This window comes from Epinephelus moara, chromosome 21, assembly GCF_006386435.1.
Source record: "Epinephelus moara isolate mb chromosome 21, YSFRI_EMoa_1.0, whole genome shotgun sequence".
NCBI lineage: Eukaryota > Metazoa > Chordata > Actinopteri > Perciformes > Serranidae > Epinephelus > Epinephelus moara.
The window spans coordinates 733,671-755,560 of NC_065526.1; the positions used below are offsets into that span (position 1 = coordinate 733,671).

General features: G+C 42.6%; 2 protein-coding genes across 8 annotated transcripts in view; both read right to left on the bottom strand.

Annotated features, from left to right (window-relative positions):
* LOC126383200 (dnaJ homolog subfamily C member 5-like) overlaps positions 1-7,412 on the bottom strand; it is a 24,746-nt gene extending 17,334 nt beyond the window's left edge. Inside the window, exons 1-2 of one of the 5 annotated variants that reach the window (XM_050033673.1) lie at positions 7,237-7,412; positions 6,519-6,579 (exon numbers count right to left, since the gene is read on the bottom strand). The gene's annotated coding sequence lies outside the window, so the exon portion shown is untranslated. Of the gene's footprint in view, positions 1-4,538; positions 4,945-6,451; positions 6,580-7,236 lie in introns of those variants that run through there. The other 4 variants (XM_050033672.1, XM_050033674.1, XM_050033671.1 and 1 more) reach the window with 4 other exon arrangements.
* A 512-nt stretch (positions 7,413-7,924) lies between these two features.
* LOC126382854 (uromodulin-like) lies at positions 7,925-18,002 on the bottom strand. Of its 3 annotated transcripts, none has more exons than XM_050032952.1 (11): positions 17,945-18,002; positions 17,249-17,329; positions 15,331-16,122; positions 14,979-15,065; positions 12,702-13,019; positions 12,144-12,352; positions 11,367-11,518; positions 9,560-9,810; positions 9,121-9,280; positions 8,153-8,231; positions 7,925-8,072 (listed from the first exon to the last, which is right to left on the bottom strand). In XM_050032952.1, the coding sequence occupies exons 2-8, from the start codon at positions 17,313-17,315 to the stop codon at positions 9,570-9,572; spliced, it is 1,866 nt and encodes a 621-aa protein (XP_049888909.1). In that variant the 5' UTR covers positions 17,316-17,329; positions 17,945-18,002; the 3' UTR covers positions 7,925-8,072; positions 8,153-8,231; positions 9,121-9,280; positions 9,560-9,569. The 3 variants fall into 3 exon arrangements, with proteins under 3 accessions (XP_049888909.1, XP_049888910.1, XP_049888908.1); XM_050032953.1 differs by having other exon boundaries at positions 11,367-11,461; positions 17,237-17,329; positions 17,945-17,991; XM_050032951.1 differs by having other exon boundaries at positions 17,237-17,329; positions 17,945-17,991.
* Between the last annotated feature and the right edge of the window lie 3,888 nt (positions 18,003-21,890).

Here is a 21,890-nt window from a genome sequence, read left to right on the forward strand (position 1 = left end):
TAGGCCTAATTTTCGCAATATTACGCAGATGAAAAAATGCAGTCCGTGAGGTTTGTTTTAAATGAGAATTAAAAGACAAATCTTGATCAAATATTACTCCGAGGTTTCTTACGGTAGTGCTAGAGGCCAGAGCAATGCCATCTAGAGAAACTATGTCATCAGATAAAGAGTCTCTGAGTTTATTTATGCACATTTAATTCTTCAGGTGATTGATTCAATAATTCTTTATCAACACTGAACACAGGACTGAGCAACACGCTCCATGAACACAGCAGCAGTTTGTTACTATAGTGAATATAAAGGTGAGTCATTATGTCAAATAAATCATCATCATGTCAGTCACTGTGAGCGCCAGTAAATCCATCTGGTGTCTAAGACACAGATTCATTGTGAGATTTATTGATCAGTTCATTTTGTCTTCATAATAATAAACAATAATAAAATATAAATCAGTTCTCATATGTTTTAGAGCAGGTAAGAGTTTCCACGGTGTTGGACGGTCTCTGTAGGAACTCATAATGATTTAATAATGATTTAAATGTAAGAAAACCATGAGTGCATCACGGAGCAACAGGTGTGTGTGTGTGTGTGTGTGTGTGTGTGTGTGTGTGTGTGTGTGTGTATAATAAGTTATTACATATTTAGGATAATTATTCAAATATAATCTGAGCCAAAAAAACACTGAATGATGTAAAGGTCATGGCACAGTGTGACTGTTTAAAATAAGAACTCTTCTGGTCCTGTTATAGGAACACTTCACCTGCAGAACCATCACCTGAAAACAGTGAACATGCTGATGAACATGATTGATTGATTGATTGATTGATTGATTGATTGATTGATTGATTGGAGTCCACCTTCAAGAGCAGAACTATATCAGAGCTTCGTCATCACAGCTCCTGCAGAATAATCAGTCTTTAACTTTACACTCTGAAGTTGTCAAAGTCAAGCGCCTGAGCGGTGACTCGCGGTGTCTGAGACCAACAAAGAAAGGCGTACTTTAACACCGGCATGATACGCAGCCTGTTGCTGTTATAGTTTAACTCGCCCGGCAGTGTCAGCGGGAAACATAGCAGGACAAGGACGAACATTAAAGCGGTTCCACTGATGAGAAAACAAGGAAGACTCCAAGGCACTCTCAGTTGAACAAAGTTAAAAAGCCTTTATTTTAATGGCTTGGTAACATTTCCCTTTAAAAAAAACTCCGACGCGTTTCGGCAATTAAGCCTTCATCAGGGAGTCAAACAGTTCTCAACAGGAAGGAGAGTTTCTTAAAGCATAAGTCCACCTATCAGAAACCTCCACCTGGCAGGAGTGCTGGTCAGGTGACAAGTGCCATTACATAAAAGCATCCAGCAGATGTCATCCTTACAACACAGTCAGAGATAAGTATCATACAATTCTCAAGAAGGTCAAACATGAATATAGAAGGTCAACATGCAAAACACATTACAGTCAGGTTAAAAAATAAACCATGCAGAGATTAAACTCAAACAACATTAAACAGACAATCAAATAAAGACACTAAAGTCAAGATCCTCATTCAGGCCTGGATATTTAGTGGCCTGTAGTTTATAAATCCATCCATACACCCATCGTATCCCAACAGAGGAAGGAGCACTTTGAGACACGGGCGCGGAAGCGGACGTGGACAGGGAAAGGGCAGAGGCAGAGGAAGAGGAGAACGCAGAGGGGTAGAAGGAAACGAGGAGCGCAGGAGGACAAGGAGCAGAACCAGGCACGAGCCGTAATCAACATCTCTGGCAAGGCTCTGTCAGAGGAGAGTATCCAAGTCCTCTCCAAAGGATTATCTTTTGCTCCAACCCATTCAGCTAAGCAGTTTGATACAAAGATCGACCTCTTCCGTTTCTACAGGAATCTACATCTCAAGACATGGTACAAGCTAAAAGGCCATGGCCTCTGCAAGCTTCACAGATACAGGTCAGATAGACTCCCTTTCTAGTAGACGACAGTTTAAGCCCAAATCTACTTTCTGTCCATTGGTTCAAAATGCTGCATTAAATACATTTGCCAAAAAGGTGAATTTTGATGTTGACAATTTATTTAAGAACAAGAGGGTTCACAAACTAAGCAATCTCTCCCACAAAGAAAAGATAGCATTGGAAACACTATCAAAAGATGATGAAATAGTCATTAAAAAGGCAGATAAGGGGGGTGCTATTGTTGTGTGGGGCAGAAATTTGTATGTAAAAGAGACATTTCGTCAACTAAATAACACAGAGTTTTATCAACCCTTGACCTACAATCCAACAGAGTCACTCAAACAGGAATTGGGAAGAATACTATTTGAGGCAAAGGACAAGGGGTGGATATCTGAGCCTGAATTTAAATTTCTGTGGAACGAAACTCCAAAAATGGCATCATTCTATTTGCTACCTAAGATACATAAATGTGTTGACAACCCACCAGGCAGACCTGTGATCTCAGGAAATGAAAGCCTGACTGAACCAGTATCTAAGTACATTGACTATTTCATCAAACCTTTTTTACCTTCTCTCCCTGCATATATACAAGATACAACTGATGTTTTGAACAAGATCAAAGAACTGCAAAATATAGGCCCTGAATCTTTTCTTGTCACAATGGATGTGGAAGCATTGTATACGAACATTGAACACCAACAGGGTCTTGAAGCACTCACACATTTTTTAAAGTTGCGACCTGCATCTGAAATGCCACCCACTGACTTTTTACTTTCATTGACAGAATGGACCTTAACTAACAACATCTTCATTTTCCAGGACAAGATCTTTAAACAGATAAAAGGGTGTGCAATGGGGGCATGTTATAGCCCGTCATATGCAGGCTTGTTCTTGGGCAAATGGGAAGAAGATTTTGTCTTTAATTGTGAAATGAATATGTTTTTGAAGTACATTGTTTGGTGGGGACGCTATATTGATGATGTCTGTTTGATTTGGTCAGGATCAGAAACAGAGTTAAAAGAACTCCATACATTTTTGAACAGTATTAACGCAAACATTAAGCTGTCTTTGGAATACAGTAAATATTTTATTAACTTTCTTGACCTTACCATCTCTAAAGATGATCAAGGATCTCTACATACCTCTGTGTACAGGAAACCAACTGACACAAGGATCTCTACATACCTCTGTGTACAGGAAACCAACTGACAGCAACACCACTCTACATGCCAGAAGTTTCCATCCAAATTGGCTCAAAGAGAATGTACCATATGGACAGTTCCAAAGAGTAAGGAGAATTTGTGACCAAGACGAGGTTTTTGAAAGTGAATCTAAAGAAATGATATCAAGGTTTGTGGAACGGGGGTATAAAAACACCACTCTCCAAAAGGCCTACACTAGAGCTAAACACACTGACAGGTCATCACTACTGAAAAGAAAGACTAATAAACAGACAAAAGACAGACCAGTATTTGTACAGTACAGAGGCTGAACAAATTAAGCAAATCATAAAAAAGAATTGGGGTATCATTGAGAGTGATGATCTTCTAAGCCAGGTTTTTCCTGAACCACCTTTGGTAAGTTTTAGAAGATGCCCTACCCTGCGAGACAAACTGGTCCACAGCTACCTCAAACCAGATTGCCAACAAACATGGTTATGCACTAGGCCTAGTGGTTGTTACAAATGCCACCACTGTAATCATTGTGCTAATGTAATGCAAACCAAAACATTTCAGGATGTTGTATCCCAAAAACAACTCACCATTAACCAATTTGTAAACTGTAAAACCTCATTTGTCATTTATAGATTGGAATGCCCTATGTGCAAAGTTTTCTATGTAGGAAGAACTAAACGACGCTTACAAGACTGACTGGCTGAACACATATATGCAATCCGCACAGGCAACATAAACTATCCCATGGCAAGACACTATATGGAACATCATAACAGTGACCCATCCACCTTACAGGCTTGTGGGATTGATCACATTCCACTGTCCTTGAGGAATGGGGATAGACAGAGACAGTTAAATCAGAGGAAAACCTTTTGGATTTATAAACTACAGGCCACTAAATATCCAGGCCTGAATGAGGATCTTGACTTTAGTGTCTTTATTTGATTGTCTGCTTTATGTTGTTTGAGTTTACTCTCTGCATGGTTTATTTTTTAACCTGACTGTAATGTGTTTTGCATGTTGACCTTCTATATTCATGTTTGACCTTCTTGAGAAATGTATGATACTTATCTCTGACTGTGTTGTAAGGATGACATCTGCTGGATGCTTTTATGTAATGGCAATTGTCACCTGACCAGCACTCCTGCCAGGTGGAGGTTTCTGATAGGTGGACTTATGCTTTAAGAAACTCTCCTTCCTGTTGAGAACTGTTTGACTCCCTGATGAAGGCTTAATTGCCGAAACGCGTCGGAGTTTTTTTTAAAGGGAAATGTTACCAAGCCATTAAAATAAAGGCTTTTTAACTTTGTTCAACTGAGAGTGCCTTGGAGTCTTCCTTGTTTTCTCAGTCTAAAGATTCCCTTCCAAAGAGCACCTCAACAAAACTTGTCTTGAGTCCAGCAAGCACTCCTAGACTGACATTTTGTCGGTTCCACTGATGTTTGGAACAATTAGTTCACATGCTCAGAATTCATCCATCCGTTTTCCTTCTCGTATCTGAGGCCAGGTCACAGAGCCAGCAGGCCCAGCCTCATCTCACTCCTCAGCGACATTTTCCAGCTCCTCCTGGAGGATCCTGCAGCGTTCTCAGACCACATGAGATATATCATCACTCCAGTGTGTTTCGGCCTCCTTCCAGTTGGACGTGCCCACAATACCTCTGACGTGCTCAGAATCATTCAGCATATTAGACCCAGCATCATCTCATCAAAGGTTCTCATTGGTCCACCTCACCGGACACTGACCCACACACACAACACACGTTTGTCCAGAATCCTGCATTACACAAACATCAAACCAAATTATAACCCACTGTAATACCACTGTTAAAACACCACCTGCGTCGACCTGGACGTTGTCCCATTGGACAGCTGAGGTTCGCAGCAGGATGTCAGTCAGTCTTGTTTCTGACGGCGTGAGAAACAGCGGCGCAGCGTGAGTGACTCTTTGCTGATTCCGTGAGAGTTGTGTTCTCGTTACCTCAGCATGAGACCTTTATATCTATATAGGAAGCAGGTCCTCTTCTACAGAGATCACCATGTTGCACCACCATGTTTCTACAGTAGCTCAGAACAGACAAACCAAACACTGACTCTTTTTAAACAGGAGTTGTGCAAATTTACAGGAAAGCCCAATCAGTCTTCTTTCAGCATTGGCAGTATAAAAACAAAACGTGTAGCTCAGCGTGTGACGTAAACAGTGACGTGGGAGGGAAGCCGCGGCTGCTCAGTCCTTCGGCGACTCTCTCGTAAGTCGGCCCGTTCTTCACCGTCCCCGTCATCTGACGGTTAATGGCCTCTTCGTTTGCGAGGACAAGGAGGGCGCGCAATTCCTTGTCTCCCCAGTTGCTCATCTTTACAGTGTCTGTCAGGTTTGTGTTTCCCTCTTGCTACTAGCTGCTCGCTAATTCCTGCTATCAGCTGTTTCCTGTTTATCCACCGCCAGTGGCTCGCACGTGCAGCGTCATCAACAGCTCCTCCCACAAGTCATCAACAGCCCCTCCCTTTGTGGAAGGCCGCCTCGGTCTGTTTAAACTAAAAGGGTTCCACCAATATGTCTACCCTACGAGGCGGAAAATTGGGCACCTTGGATCAACTCGCCAATCCGCCTCTGTGTGTCTAAACGCTCGCAGCTTGCCGGCAAAACGGCCCAACATTTGTGGAAAATCTGGCAGTGTAAAAGGGTCTATTGACTCTAGATAGAGACATTCATGTGTTGATGTCGGCCTGTAGTCAGCAGCTCCTCCATGACGAGCAGCGTCAGAGAAACAACATGAACCTGTTTCTTCCTGGTGTTTGTTCCTCTGTGGATCATTCAGCTCCTGAACACTCAAGTGTCCTCACTGGAGCTTTAGCTCAAAGACTCCACCTGTATCATGCAAAACTACAAGTGTTTGTCTGCTTTAAGAAGACAAGTCAAGCACTGGTTCCCAACCTGTGGGTCCTGGCCCCCATTAGGGGTCGCCAGAGCTTCACAGGGAGTCACAGAGACTTTTTGATTGTATGTGGTGGACCAGACACACCGAGCCTCAGATACCTAGCAGCGACAAAAGCCGACTGTTGAGTCGCCTCATGAGTCTCAGCCAAAAAGTTGCACCTGAACACACCACAAAGTCTCCAGCTGACAGCCAATCAGCTCGTACGCTGAGTCTCCACAGCAGCAGACGGCGGTCGTCTGTATTCATCATTGAAAAAGGGAAACAGGAAGAGCGTCTTGATGCTAGTTAGCCAGTTAGCACATGAACAACACAATCAGAGCATATTTACCATGCGCCGGTGAACAATAACACAAACCATCAGGAAACGTTTCTGCTGAAGAGAAAAATAATCTGACCTCATGGAACAAGTTGGTTTTGGACTTTAGCTCCTCCTTTACTCACTGACGCTCCTCTGCTCTTCACCTGAGCTCAGCTGACAGTCAGAGGGAGGTCATTCACCGACGTGCTCCGACGCCGATTCAAACTGACAAAATTCAAACGGTGTGTGAGAGACATGAAGTGAGGGAGGGTGGGGGCCCACAGTGAGTGTTACAGCACAGGGCCCCAGTATCTGATGCTCCGCCCCTGACAGTGACCGTGCAGAAATGACATCATATTATTGATCTTGATATTAGTGATACATGTCTGAATAACACAAACATCAGAGTCACAACAGCACATCAGAACAGACGCTCTGCACCACCATCGATACTGATGTTTAATTTCAATCATTGCACATTATATTACAAGTACACGTCATACATATACTCTTATATATATATGTATATATATATACTGTAGATTGAAAAGCAAAAGCTGAAGCCTGATGATCCACATCTTTACAGCCACTTTAGAAAAAGAGACACAAGAACCAAACAGCTGATCTGAGCTCAGTCATTGAAACTCTGTCCACTCTATTCAAATCACACAACTGACAAACGTGTCAGAGGATTCCCATCTGACAGAGTCATCCTGTAAAAAACGCATGAAGAATATTAACACGATATTTTACCTTCAAACCTTTGCTGTCTCTTTAGACAAGTAACACATGATACAACTGATGATGTCACACTGATTCTACCTGTAAAGAAAAAGAAAGGCTGAAGCTGAGAGTTAAAGAGCAGAGTGATGGAGCTGGTACCTGCTGCTGGAGCCTTAGAGCGTCTCGACCAAGCCTCTGCCTGTCTTCTACCTGTCCTCTGCCTGTCCTTTGCCTGTCTTCTACCTGTCCTCTGCCTGTCTTCTACCTGTCTTCTACCTGTTCAGGTGTTTGTGGTCCGCCTGTGGCCGAGAGGATCTCTGACGCCTCCATCAAACATTCAGCAGCTGCTCGGCTCAGGTGACCACAAGCCGCCACGCCTGCTCAGGTTTCACTGAGACGCTCCAATGGATGCATTGTGACAGGGAGGAGGGAAGGTCGCCATGACAACCAGGTGAGTCAGGGAGGGGGTGCAGACAGACAGACAGACAGACAGACAGACAGACAGCATCCAGTCATGAGAAGCAGCAGTAACAGTGATAATACTACAGATATAAAGTTACTGGGTTATTATTGTGTGTGTTGCCTTCAGGTTCTGCAGGACTTCAGAGTGTCACTCTGGGAAGAGAACTGAGAAGTTTCACTGATGAAGTAAAAGTTGTGTTTGTGTTCAGTAACATTAATAAAAAATAATATCTGTGTCTTTCCATGAGGACACTGATCAGAAACATGTTCTTCTGTTACTAAAGAGTAAAAACATCAGATCAGCGGAACGTGTTCGTCTTTATTTTTATTTAATCACAGAAAATAAGATATTCAGTTTTTTTTCTTTCACTGTTTGTGAGAAGATGATTGAGATCATGTGACGTTCAGTAAGCTTCATTAGAAAACACAGACTGTCCTGTGGTGATGAGAAATATTGAAGATTGGGTCAGAAGCAGGCAGTTGGTTCCCCAGCAGGAACGTCCTCTGATCCGTCCCCAGATCAGTTTATGACCCTGAACACAACACCAGGATCAGAACATGGTGGAACTGAGTGTTTGTTTTATTCTGTGACATCATTAAAGGAAATACTCACAGCTGATTGGTCCAACAGTCACAGGAAACTGACTGGGTGAGGCCACAGCGGCGGACCGAGCCCGTCGTCCAGAACAGTTCTACAGAGAAGAAATCAAAAGAACATTTATTAAACACAGAAAAATAGACTAAAGACCCCTGGACTTCCTGGAATCCCTGAAGTACCCCTCTGACCTCATTAGGAACCCCCAGAATGTCTTTAAGAACCCTGGTACCCACTTATGAACCGCTAGAACATTTTTTAAGGACCTGTGGGTTCCCTTCAAGAACTGCTAGAACTTCTAGAGCAGGGCTCGTGAACCTCCTCCTGACATCTATAGCCTTGACCTCTGACCCGGACCTATGAGAATCCCTTAAGAACCTCTAGAACCTGTATACAGTAAGAACCCATGCTACTCTCTTACAGAACCTGCAGGAACTCTGAAGAACCATTAGAACTCATAAAATCCTCTTAAGGATGTCTAGAACCTAATTAAAAAACTAAGGAACCTCTTCAGGAATCATGACACCACTTAAGAACATCTAGAACCTCTTTAATAACCCATAGTACCCCTTAAGACCCTGTAGAATCATTTTATAGGCCTTTATAGGCCCCCCTTAAGAATTTCTAAAACCTTTAGAACCTGAATAAAACCCATGCAACCTGCTTAAGAACCTCTGGAACCTTATAGACCTCTAGAACACTTTAAGGACTCATGGACTCCTGACATCTATAACCTTGACCTGGACCTATGAGAACACCTTAAGAACCTCTAGAACCTGTCTAGAGTAAGAAGAACCCATGCTACTCTCTTACAGAACCTGTGGGAACTCATTAAGGACTCTTAGAATCCTCTGAAGGGTATTTAGAACTTATCTAAAGAAGTGAGGGAACTCCTGAAACCTGTCGAGGAACCACGACACCCGCTGTAGAACCTGTGGAACCAGACCCAGGTGTTCCTGAGTGTGGAGCAGCTGCAGTACACTCACAGGGCTGCAGGGGGCGCTGTCCCCGTCACACAGGCTGATCCTGCAGTGCAGGTAAACGTCCTCATAAGTGCCGTGGAACAGAAAGAACAGCACCGAGAAACGAGCGCGCTGTGACACACCGCTTTCCTCCACCCTCACGTGACGGCGGTCCACTGGACACCTGCAGGAGACAACCAGTCAGACCACAGCTGAAAATCTGTTTTCACGTGTCGTCAACACGGCTGCTGAGCTGAACATTTATTGTGAAAATCTGTCTTCCTGTGGGATGTGTGTGACATTCAGGGGCCAAACAGAGATTCAGTTTGCAGAAAACTTCAAAAATCATTAAAAAAAAAGTTTCCAATAAATTTTGAGACGATCGAAGAATCGATCAATCATCAATCGACTGATCGCTGCAGCTCCGTCAGTCAAACTGATTTTATTGGTCAGGACTCGTCACCTGCTCTGGATCAGGACGTATCTGGCAGGATCGTCGGCGCTGGGGGAGTTTGTGACGTAGCAGTTTTCCAGGAGAAGCTTGAAGAGGTTGTTGTCGTAGTTTTTTCTACGGAGACGCCAACGTACAGGGGGACGCCCAGCGGCAGTCTGACCGGGCCAGCGGGGAACGGCTCGCTGTAGTCTGGTCTCTGGTACAGAGTCATCCCTGCTCTGGTGGGCGCACCTGAACGCACCACTCCGACTCTCCGACTCCTGCCGAGAGACGAGACACATGACTGACAAACACCTGAGGAGACGAGACACGTGTGAACTGAGAAAAACCCGACATTCAGAGACTTTTCAGACAAACTGGACTCTTTATTTTTCATCTTAAAATACCCTTAACCCATTAATAATGATGCCATTACAGTATTCTATTAGTTAATGGGTTGTTGGATTTAAGGGATTTTTAAAGAGTAGAAACCCCCTTAGAACTGACCAAGTAGCCAAAAGGCCCTTAATTTAAACCTTTAAAGGACTTACATTTTTTAATTAAGGTGAAAATTAAGGGAGGCGTTTCATGTATTTGTTTTGTATGTGTGCAGATAATCATTACAAACCCCTTAATATTTTAAAATCCATTTATTTATCCACAAATTAGCCTTAAATATGGGGTGAACGCCAGAATCTGATCCTCTTAACCTGAATTTGAGGTGTCCGTGAATACATGAATTTACTGTTTGTTTCACCCTTTAAGAACTCCTTAGTTCATGCCAAAAAATAAAAATAAATAGATAAACATTTAAAAGCCCTTAACTTATTCTATTAGTGTTAGGCAAAGCAACTTTATATGAATGACACATTTTATTAACAAATGCAAAAAAACATAAACAGTGCAAAAACATTAAAATACAAATGTAAAGAAGAGAAACATTTTAAAGGTAAATCCTAAAGTTAAGACTGGAAACATAAGGGTAGAGTTTTAAGGGCATTATGGTATGTAACACATGTTCTAAATGTTCACCAAATCTGGTGAACATGTTCAGCAGCAGAATAATATTTAAGACTTAAGTAGATTTAAGAGGTTAAAAAATGTAAAGTAACACAAATAACAATAAGGCTATATGTCCATTTATTTATACCTCAAAATGCATTGTTTTATTTAATGGTATAAAAAAAACCCTGATATTAATTTCATAATATTTAGTAAATGGTCTATCATAATCTGTCATTCATCCTTAAATTAGGGTTGAAACTCTGATTTTGCTCCTAAATTGTAAATTAGGTCATTTAAAGATACAAATTAAGGGGTACTAGTACTGAGATTCCCCTTTAAATAACCTTAATTCTGCAGCCTTAAAACTAAAATATCTGAATACTGAATAGAATAAAATCTCATTGATTAGCAGCTAAAAAAAAAAATTGAAACCAAAAACTCTTAATCTTAAAAATGCCTTAAACTTATCATTCATAGATTTCTCACATATTTCACATACATGTGGAAACTAAGGAAAAAGTCATGAAGCCCTTAAAATCTACTTAATGTGTTCATTAAGTACTTTATGTTTTTAATGAGGTGATTTTAAGGGGAAGTATCTCTGAGCACAAACACACTGGTTTAGATTAAGATGTTTGTGTGTTTTCAGGGGAAAAGGACTAATCAAGGGTTAATTGATGAGATTTTAAGGGATCTATGCTGGTCGGAGAAGTCTTGCTCTGTGATTGGCTGACAGGTGTCTGTTTGCTGCAGGTAAGCAACAGCACTGATGCTTCAGTTAACTGAAGATCGTCACACTTTAAACTCAGCGACGCGCTGATGGTGAACTCACGGCAGCTGGTATTGAAGGGGGGCGTCTAGGCTGGTGATGTCATCCAGCGGGAAGATGCAGGAGAAAGGGATGCTCATCGGGGGCGTGGCGTGGGTCTGACCAGATGGGTACAAAAACAAAATGTTGGTGTACGTGATGTGGGAGCCATTTGTCTGGAACAAATAAAAACAGATAAAATGATGAAATTGGTAAAACATGACTTTAACTTTTGTTTTGTCAACAAGATAAAACGTCATCATGATGTCATCATCACTGCTGGATGAGGAAATAAACAACTTTAGCTACTTAATAACCTGATAACATGCCTGATGTTGTGTTTAAAGCTTAGGCTGCCCCCCAGTGGACAAACAAAATAATGCAGCTTTAACCAAATTTAAAATATAAAGGACCAACAGTAGAGCCCTGAGGAACTCCATGACACTGATCTTCAACAGGGTGATCATGTCACTCCATGTTTGCTGTTCACTAACATTAGGCACATGCTATAAGATGATGATACATCAGGCCTGTCAGTTTAATGTGGAGTTCCTCTGCCCCCTTGTGGTCAGAAGGTATGAAATATCCAGATATGAAGCTGAACAGATATGGAGAACATCAATCAATCAATTCAATCAATCAATCAATTTTATTTATAAAGCCCAATATCACCAATCACAATTTGCCTCACAGGGCTTTACAGTATACGACATCCCTCTGTCCTTAGGACCCTCACAGCTGATCAGGAAAAACTCCCCAAAAAACCCTTTAACGGGGGAAAGAACATCAAACCAAACACACCTCCACCACGTTTCCACAGATGCCCTTCCTTCGCTCCACCAGGTACCACATGGTCTCCTGGTGTTCGACCTGCTGGTGGCAGCGCGGGTCGATCAGGTGAGCGGACGACCCGTTCAGCCCTCGTTCCTCCAGCTGCCTCTTCTGGACCATCAGACGCAGGTGATCCTGTCCACAGTCGAGCTCCGGCTCTTGAAAACCACCGAGTTCATCTGAAGCAAACACAACACAGCAGGAACAAGGCATTGTGGGTATGTGAGTCATTTTTCATTTCACAGGGTTCCTGCACATTTTCATCAACAAAGTTTCAAAACAATTTGTGACTTTTAAAGGATCCATCATAACATTTCAGTGGCCAGTTGGGGTCCATGGGGGAGAGATGGACCGTGACGTAAACAGCACCCTGAGTTCTAACATGCTCAATGTCACAATGCTAACATGCTAATGTTTAGCAGGTGTAATGTCTACATGTTAACCATCTTTCGCTTAGCGTGTTAGCATGCTAACATTAGCCAATCACAGAGTCCAGCTGAGGCTGATGTGACTGTCATTCGTTCTGACCTGAGCAGATGACTCCAGCATCTTCAGCGTGGTTGCAGTTATGAGTACCAAACCCTGGATGGCCACACTCTGTTAGTGAAGATTCACTGCCTGTACAGGCAACGTCATCCATCCAGATCTGTCCGAGGCCCTGTCCAAAGTGGGCGGAACTAGTTGCAGACTGGGCGGGGCCACATTGCAGCTGTCTGCAGACCACCTGGGCGTCGTTTATATCCCACAAATCATCACACACTGTTCCCCACTGGCTGTTATGGAGAACCTCCACTCTACCAGAGCACGGTGTGTTACCATTGACCAACCTCAGCCGAAATTCAGAAGCTAAACATTAAAACAGAGAAACAGTGAACAAGGAATAACTTTTCATACATTTAATTATTTAGACAAAATGTGAATTTATCAGAATTTATTTTAATTAGTCGAAATTGGATGAAACAGAACTGTGACACAAACATTCAGGCAAAAACAGAAAAACTAAAATACCATTTCTGTCACAACTGATTAATTGTTTTAATTTATTGTTTTTTCTTTAAAACCTATCTTAAGATCTATCCCCCACGAAAAAAAAGATACCCTCTTAAGGGTCCATGAAATGTAAACAATAATATCTGAAATATAGCTCCTGAATTCAGAAATTCCTGGAACTTTTTCAAGGACCAATGGGGAAGTGTTAGGAACCTCTAGAACCATTTTAAAGTCATGTGAACAGCCTGGACCACCACTAGAACCTAACTGAGTAAGTAAAGGTATTGGAACTCCTGAAAGGAATCTATAATTTCTTCAGGAACCATGGAACTCCCTTCAAGGACATTTTTTAAAAGAAGTACATCCAGAGCTCTGCTGCCCATCTGCTCACCCTTTCCCGATCCCACGATCACATCAACCCTGTCCTCCAGAACCTCCACTGGCTCCCTGTTCCACAAAGCATCCAATTCAAAGTCCTTCTCATCACTCATAAAGCCCTTCATAACCAGGCCCCCTCCTACGTCACCGACTTGCTCCACCACCACACTCCTTCCTGCAGCCTCTGCTCCTCTGATGCCAACCTCCTGACTCCACCACTCAGGACCAAGCACGAAACCTGGGGCGACAGGGCCTTCTCCATAGCCCCCTTCCTCTGGAACACTCTCCCGAAACACATTCAGACTGCACCGACCTCTCCCAGTTCAAATCACTTCCCAAAACCCATCCTTTCAAAACGGCTTTAAATGTGTGAATGACGTTGTGTGTATTTTATTGTAGTCTATTTTGTGATTGTTTTTCACCAATGTAAAGTGTCTTTGAGTACCATGAAAAGCGCTCTATAAATAAAATGGATTATTATTTTTATTATCATTATTATCTCAAGGGATCTGCAGGACCTGTTTAAAGACTTGTGGGAGGACATATGGAAACTCTTTTGGACCAGTTGACCTCCCCAAATGACCCCAGAATCTATAGAATCTCTTAAAAGACCCAATGTAACCTCTACAACCTCTTTAAGAACTCATTAAAGACATATGGAAATCCTTTAAGAATGTCTGGGCCCCAGAGATGCAGTTCTTGATCCTCTTTGACATGTAGAACCGCCTTGAAGGACATTCTTTAAAGGATCTCAAGGGATCTGTTGGAACCTCTAGAATCTCCTAAGGAAACCTTGGAACTCCTGTTGAAGGACCTAAGAAACCTCTCTAAGGATCCAGTGTAACCTCTATGACCTCTTTAACAAGTCTTTATGGACTTAAACCCTTTAAGACTGTCTGGGTCAAGACGGCTGACCATGAACTTCAGAAATGCAGTTCTTGATCCTCTTTAGGACATGTGGAATCCCTTGAAGGACATTTTTAAAGGATCTCAAGAAATCTGTCGGAAACTCGAGAATCTCTCAAGGGAACCATAGAACTCCTGTTGAAGGACCACAAAAACCTCTCCAAGGACCTGTGGGTCCTGACTCTGAAGGAGCCCTGGAATCTCTTTAGGGACTTATGTAATATCCTGGGAGACCACTAAAACCCATTTAAGGACTTATGAAAACCAATGGAAGACATGTGGAAACTCTTCAGGACCAGTTGATCTCCCCAAATGACCCTACAACCTGTGGAACCTCTTCAGAGACCCAGTGTAACCTCTACAACCTCCTAAAGAACGTGCATGTAGAAACTCTTTAAGGATGTATGGAAACCCTTTAAGAACACCTGAATCAGGGGTAACCAACCATGAGTCTCAGAGAGGCAATTCTAGATCCTCTTTTGGACACATAGAACCCCCTTGAAGACAAGTTGTGTGTCAGTGGTCACTAACCTGGACGTCCACAACTCCAGTTGATCTTGTCATTGCTCACACAGGTCTCACCTTCAGCGCAGGTATTACACACCATGGTATTGACATCTGAGAACAGAACAACAAAGTCCACTAAAGATTCTGATGGTCTAAGCTCTGAACTGTCCTTTAAGACATAATAACCTTCAAGCACACATTTCAGGTCCTGAACCACTGATCTACATCTTACCGTGAAATAAAGAGGATTGCACCAGATGTTGGAGTGTTCCTTTGAGACTCTTCAGGATCAGGATCCTGGTATTTAGCTCAACCTTGACTCTACAGTGTGACTCTATCACTATCATATTCACTATCACGAATACTTGTTTCTTACCTGCGCAGTAAGCTAGCCGACACAAGTTGGGGCTCACAAACTTGTAGACGTAGTAGTTTCTTGGGCAGGCTTTCACATGGATGATGTTGGACTGAAACTGGCAGCAGCCTCCCTCCCAGCTGCCACAGACCTCTGCCCGGATGATGCCCTCAGAATCCAGTGGGTGGGGACTCCTCAGCCACAGCGGAGCGTCAGTCCCACACATGTGACTCTCAATGCACCTCTCTGGCATCTGAACACTACTGTTACCAATGAACAGGCGGTACCAGCCCTGCCAATCAGTACGGCTGTCGCAGGCCACGGACTCCGGGTCCACCCTGAAGTCTGTGGCTCGCCAGTCGTCTTGTAGTGGAGTGTAGTGCTGACACGGGTCAATGCAGCGAGATGTGCCATCCACCTGGAGGCAGTCCTGACCGAAAGGGCACTGTGTGCCGCCGCAGGCAAACGTCACTGAGCGGGGTTTGGTTTTGGTGTTGGTGTGAGGTTGTAGATCAGGGGTCAGCAGGCAGGTGAAGGAGCCCGGTGTGTTTTCACAAATCAGGCCAGGACCGCACGGAGGATGGGGCAGCGAACACTCATCTATGTCCATGCAGCCCTGCGGTGGCAACCAGCGGTACCCTTTGCCGCAGCAGTCATCGTTGCAGGTGGTTTTGTTGTAGCAGGTGAAGCCATCTCCCACCAAACCATCTTCACAGCAGCAGAACACGCCCACAGTCTCCACGCTGTTGTCATGGAGGGAGGTGCGGCATCGAGCCAGTCTGTGACACGCCTCACAGCTGGTGGCCACAGACCCTGAGGACAAGCAAGGGTTAATTACAAAACATCAACATTATATAGCAAACAGATTGAACTGTGAATAACACTGTGGCAATAACTCTCACGTCAGATATCCGATATAATCAGCGACAGTATATATTTATCCTGCTGACTGACACGTGTTGATTAATGTGTGTTGTCTTTATATGTTAATAAATTCAATTAAAATACCAGGTAGACACTTTGTCTGTGGATACACAGCTCAGTTAATATTTTGTGTTTCTGGGGGTTTTCCAGTATTTTGTGGCTCTCTGTTCAGCACAGAGCAAAGGTGAGTCCACAGGTGAGTCTTTAGGCAGCCACAAAATACTGGAATACCCCCCAGGAACACAAAAATATCGTAGTCTGTAGACTCAAACTGTGGGCCCACCTGTGGACTCTACGTCGAGTCTACGGTGTAGCCTGACGTGCACCTCCCCAGAAATGTAACTCCACGTCACAGTGACGCAGACCTCCTGTCTGTCTCTGTAAGCTGAAACCATTTCCCTCAGTGGAAACAAAGCTTTGATTTACTTTAATTTCACAGATAAGAAACAATAAATTGTGAAGACAATAAAGCCTCCACACACTGTGTGTGATTTATCCTGGCTGAAATATGAGCAGAGGAAATCTCTGCTAGCTGCTAGGCTCATTTATACAATGTAAAATGCCATAGGCTTGTGCTAATAACGTTAGCATGTTGTGTGTGTTTGGAAAACATGTTTAGTATAAGACAGTTGTTTTGTCAGTGAACCTTGTGAGCTGTAATGGAGCCAAATTATGTGCCGTTACCTTTGTTAAATGTTGCTGTTGTCCCTGGCTTCATATGAGAAGAGCAAAAGTCTGCTAGCTGCTAGGCTAATTTATACAATGTAAAATGCCATAGGCTTGTGCTAATAACGTTAGCATGTTGTATTTGTGGGGAAAATGTGTCCAGATAAAGACAAGTGTTTGTCTGTGAATGCTGCGAGTTATAGTGAAGCTGATTTGTGTTTGACACTGTCTCTACTGCAGAGTGACACTGACACACCACTGCAGAAGTAAAAACGGCGAAGGCAGCATGCGTAGGGTCTACGCACAACCATAAATCCCCTTTTACCTGTGGACTCACCTGTGGACTCACCTGTGCTCTGAGCTGAACAGGCAGCCATAAGGAGTAGAAACAGCAGAGTGATGAACCGCTGGAACATTTTTAATCACCAGTCTGTTACAGAGAGAATTTTTAGTTTTGTAGAAGATGTTTTACACTGGTTTATTTTACAGAAACAGGAAGTACAATTAGGGTCCGCTGATCAGGTGACTATGTTAATTTTTCCATGACTGTATATTAAAAAGCTAACTGAAGGTACTTCTGTTTATATTCTGAGTCATTATCTCACTCTCTGAGAGCTTTAAATTTACAACAGTCTGAAACATTGATTCCACACGTCTTCATGATCAGTAATAAAACAGAAGACCACATTTTGTTTGTCGACGTTTTGCCCCCAAAAAATCATCACAAACTTGGATCCCGGCAGAATTTTGTTTCTTTGCTTCAAACGTTTTGCTAAAGTAAAGTTTATTGATTCATAAATATATGTTTGGGTATAAACTGAGTTATCTTAATATTCTCATTAGAATAAAATGCAACAAGATGTACTGTATTATGTGTCAGTGTCCAGTTTATTAAGTACACCGAGCTAAATGAATGCAGCAGCCCTGCGATAAACTCTGTCCTCACTGTGGATAAAAACATTAAAAACACAGCAGCTCAAACTGAACATTACAACTTCATGAAGTTTGTTACTGACTGAATAAAACACTCATGAGCAGACTTTACCTTCACTGTAGCTCTGAGTGCACGTTTCTTCTTCAGGTTGACAGACTTCCGTCAGTACTGAGGATGTGTTTCTGGGAAAGGGCTGTTTAACAGCAGCTCGATCATCAGAGCTGATTATTGTTGTTGTAAAGTTATAAATTAAAAGTGCTGCGTCAGACAAATAATAATGAGGGTGGAGAAAAAGTGCTCTCACTTTTCTCTGCTTTCATTTCACGTCTTGTAGAAAGTTCTTCAAACAAACTTCAGTTTTTCTTTTGAGGTTCCTGAACAGCTGAGATTTTATAGAAATCTTTATAAAGGACATGTTGTTTAAAATGTCTAAAATCATAATGAGCAGCTGGTATCTGTGATCAGAGCAGCTGGTTTTATTGGGAACAAAGGTTTTATCCCACTGACTCACACGCTGGAACAAAACAGGTTATCAAAAACTGAAGAGGTCAAAGTCTGGTGGGATGTTTCAGGACAGTCTGGCAGTGTTATAATGAGGGAGTTTTTGATTTGTTACTGACATCTGTGTTTTTGTCTCCTCTGAAGTTAATATGTCATAATGAACATTGCATTCATGTGGTGTCTGTAGAATCAAAACAATCCACCTCAAGTCAAAACAACAACTCAGAAAATGTTTCACGAGTTGCCGAGTTTGACGTCATGTATGCAGGAACACTGCAGATGAAAGGTCATCTTTGGTTGATGGTAACAAACTTTTTTTATTAATTCATGTATTACATATCATTTTTTCAATCCCTCCATAATTTCACGAGATGTTTTTGGGATTGTTGCTGCCCGAAATGTCTGAATTTTTTTGCAATAAAATTTGGGGGCAAGTGAAAATCAGCAACAGCTGATTGCCAGTGTTGTTTGAATTGTTGTTTGAGTTCTGAAGCTGCTTTTTGGATCCATCAGTTATCTTGAAGGTGAAGGACTTCCACTGCGGGGGCGAAGCCATCAAGATGGAGTTTTATAGCAGCTAATGATGAAGCTGCAGACAGGCAGATGTAACTATATGATCTGTTCAGGGGAAGTGAGCAGCTTTAGCCAACAGACAGCTGGATGTTCAACATCATTCATGTGCAGTCCAGAGACAAACTGTGGCTATGGAGCACACATTCTTTGGACTAATGGAAGCATCAGTATAAATGTTTGAATTGTAGGTTTCTGTAAACCATAGATATGTAACAGTGTCATGAAAAAGTTTGGCCCCCCGGTCAAGCTTTCATTTACTGTGAGCAGAAGATGAACTGATCTCCAAATGACATGAAGGTAAATATGCAACATTTCCTCAATGCTTGTATTTTAATCAACATCAGTGTGTTCATTTTGTTTTGTACAATTTCAAAGTGAAAAAAATGAAAAGAGCACCGTCCAAAAGTTTGAGCAGTGAGACAGCTGGGCAGTGAGACAGCTGAGCAGTGAGACAGCTGTCCCCAGGGTCTCTTGTTGACAGTGATGGTGAGGACAGAGCAGGTGACTCCTGACAGCTTGTCCCAACACTCAGCAGCCATGGGCTCCTCTAAACAGCTGCCTGCACTCTGAACACTCAAAGACCTGATGAAGACTAGAGGAAGATAGCAAAGTGTTTTCAGGGAGCTGTTGGACGTTAACAGGAACTGTGGAGGTCAAGCTGAAAACTGTGAGAGAGAGAGTGGTGGTGCACTGTTGTACTGTGCAGACACACCTGGACAGGTATGAGCTTCATGGAAGAGTCATCAGAAGAAAACCTGTCCTGTGTCCTCACCACTACATTCAGAGCCTGATGCTTTATGGAGACACGTCCTGAGGACTGATGAAGGTTAAACAGACCATAATGAGCAAATGTTGCTGCAACAACAGAACGAGTTCAAGTATCTTAGAGTCTTGTTCACAGTGAGGGTAGAATGGAGCGTGACATGGATCGGTGGTTTGGTGTGGTGCTGCAGTAATGTCGGCGCTGCCAGCTGAAGGTTAGGCCACGCCCCTCACAGTCCCCAGACCTAAACATCATTGAACATCTGTGGATAGAGCTCAAAGAGCAGAGCATGAAGAAAGAACTGAAAGACTCTGAGCTGGATACAAACAGGGTTTAGAAGAAGGGGCGCTACTGAGCACTGACCATGCAGGGGCCAAACTTTGGCTTCAGGCCCTTTTTTATTTTTTGTTATTCTGAAACTGTGAAAGATGAAATTAAAAAATCATCTTGTTTAAAATACTGAAGAAATGTGTCATTATTAACTTCATGTCTTCCACTTCATTTAATCTTCCACTGAACTCACAGTAAATGAAAGTTTGACAACGCTGTGGTCAACAAGTTTAGGTAAAAAAACCATTTGGTTTTGGCTTAAAATAACTGCTTTTGGTGGCGCAGTTGGAAACACTGCCACTGTCTCGCAAAAAAACACCTGGTTTTAGTGACACAATCACCGTTTGAAATTCTGCCGACGTCTTGCTTAAACACAACCGCTTTCGTTGTTTGCTGGTCTCAACCGTGATCTGCAGCTGGCAGCCATCTCTCCTGAGCGTGTGCACATACAGTCTTGTGAGCATGTTTATACTGCTCCTCACCCCTCAGTGAATGTGACATAACCTGATGGACGGGGCTTACACAATGACTACCTCATAATGTGCAAGTAAAACTGCAAAGATCTATGTTTAAAGATAAAATGTGCATTTTAATGACAGACAGAGAAACAGAACAAGGCATGTTTCGGTCAGCGTGATCTTTAAAACAGAAGGTGAGTTACAGACGAGCAGACAGACACCAGGAAACAGACTTCAGCTCTCGGCAGCAGAAACAAACCCACTCCCCAAAAACACACAGTCAGGTCTATAAAAACAGATTTCAGACGTGTTCAGTCCACCTGCCCAGCGCTGCTACAGGATACATGTCAGATATGCTAATGAAGAAGGTGGATCGACCAATGAGAAGGCTGCTACTGGGTCACACGGGCATCTGCAGCTGTGAGTACTCGTCCTGCCCCTCCTTCTCCTCCAGGTGAGGCTCCGCATCATCAGCGTCCAACTACAGGACCACAGGTCACAGGTCAGAGACCAGAAGTCAGACAACAGTTCAGTTTATTTCAGTCAGCTAACTGCTACAAGCTAACTGTAATCAACTAATTGTTACCAACTAACTGTTACCAGCTAACTGTAGTCAACTAATTGTTACCAGCTAACTGTAGTCAGTTAACTGTAGTCAACTAATTGTTACCAGCTAACTATAGTCAACTAATTGTTACCAGCTAACTGTTATCAGTTAACTGTAGTCAACTAATTGTTACCAGCTAACTGTAGTCAACTAATTATTACCAGCTAACTGTTACCAGCTAGCTTTAACCAGCTAACTGTTACCAACTAACTGTTACCAGTTAACTGTAGTCAACTAATTGTTACCAGCTAACTGTTACCAACTAACTGTTACCAGTTAACTGTAGTCAACTAATTGTTACCAGCTAACTGTAGTCAACTAATTGTTACAAGCAAACTGTAACCAGCCAACTGTTACCAGCTAACTGTAATCAACTAACTTTTACCAGCTAACTATAACCAGCTAACTGTAACAAGCTAACTGTAATCAACTGTTACCAGCTAACTGTAATCAACTAATTGTTACAAGCAAACTGTAACCAGCTAGCTTTAACCAGCTAACTGTAACCAGCTAACTGTAATCAACTGTTACCAGCTAACTGTAGTCAACTAATTGTTACAAGCAAACTGTAACCAGCTAGCTTTAACCAGCTAACTGTAATCAACTGTTACCAGCTAACTATAACCAGCTAACTGTAATCAACTAACTGTAACAAGCAAACTGTAACCAGCTAACTTTTACCAGCTAACTGTAACAAGCTAACTGTAACCAGCTAACTTTTACCAGCTAACTGTAATCAACTAATTGTGCTAATGATGATGTCAGGATTTGTGAAGGAGGCGTGACTCACACTCTGCAGCTCTCTCCGGCTGAAGAGGCGGGGCA

Coding starts and splice junctions, on each gene's coding strand:
- LOC126382854 (XM_050032951.1), bottom strand. CDS start 17,315: ATGTTCCAGCGGTTCATCACTCTGCTGTTTCTACTCCTTATGGCTGCC. Junction 16,123..17,236: donor GAGCACAGGTGAGTCCACAG/GTGAGTCCACAG, acceptor GCTTGTCCTCAG/GGTCTGTGGCCACCAGCTGT. Junction 15,066..15,330: donor TCGGCTAGCTTACTGCGCAG/GTAAGAAACAAG, acceptor TTCTGTTCTCAG/ATGTCAATACCATGGTGTGT.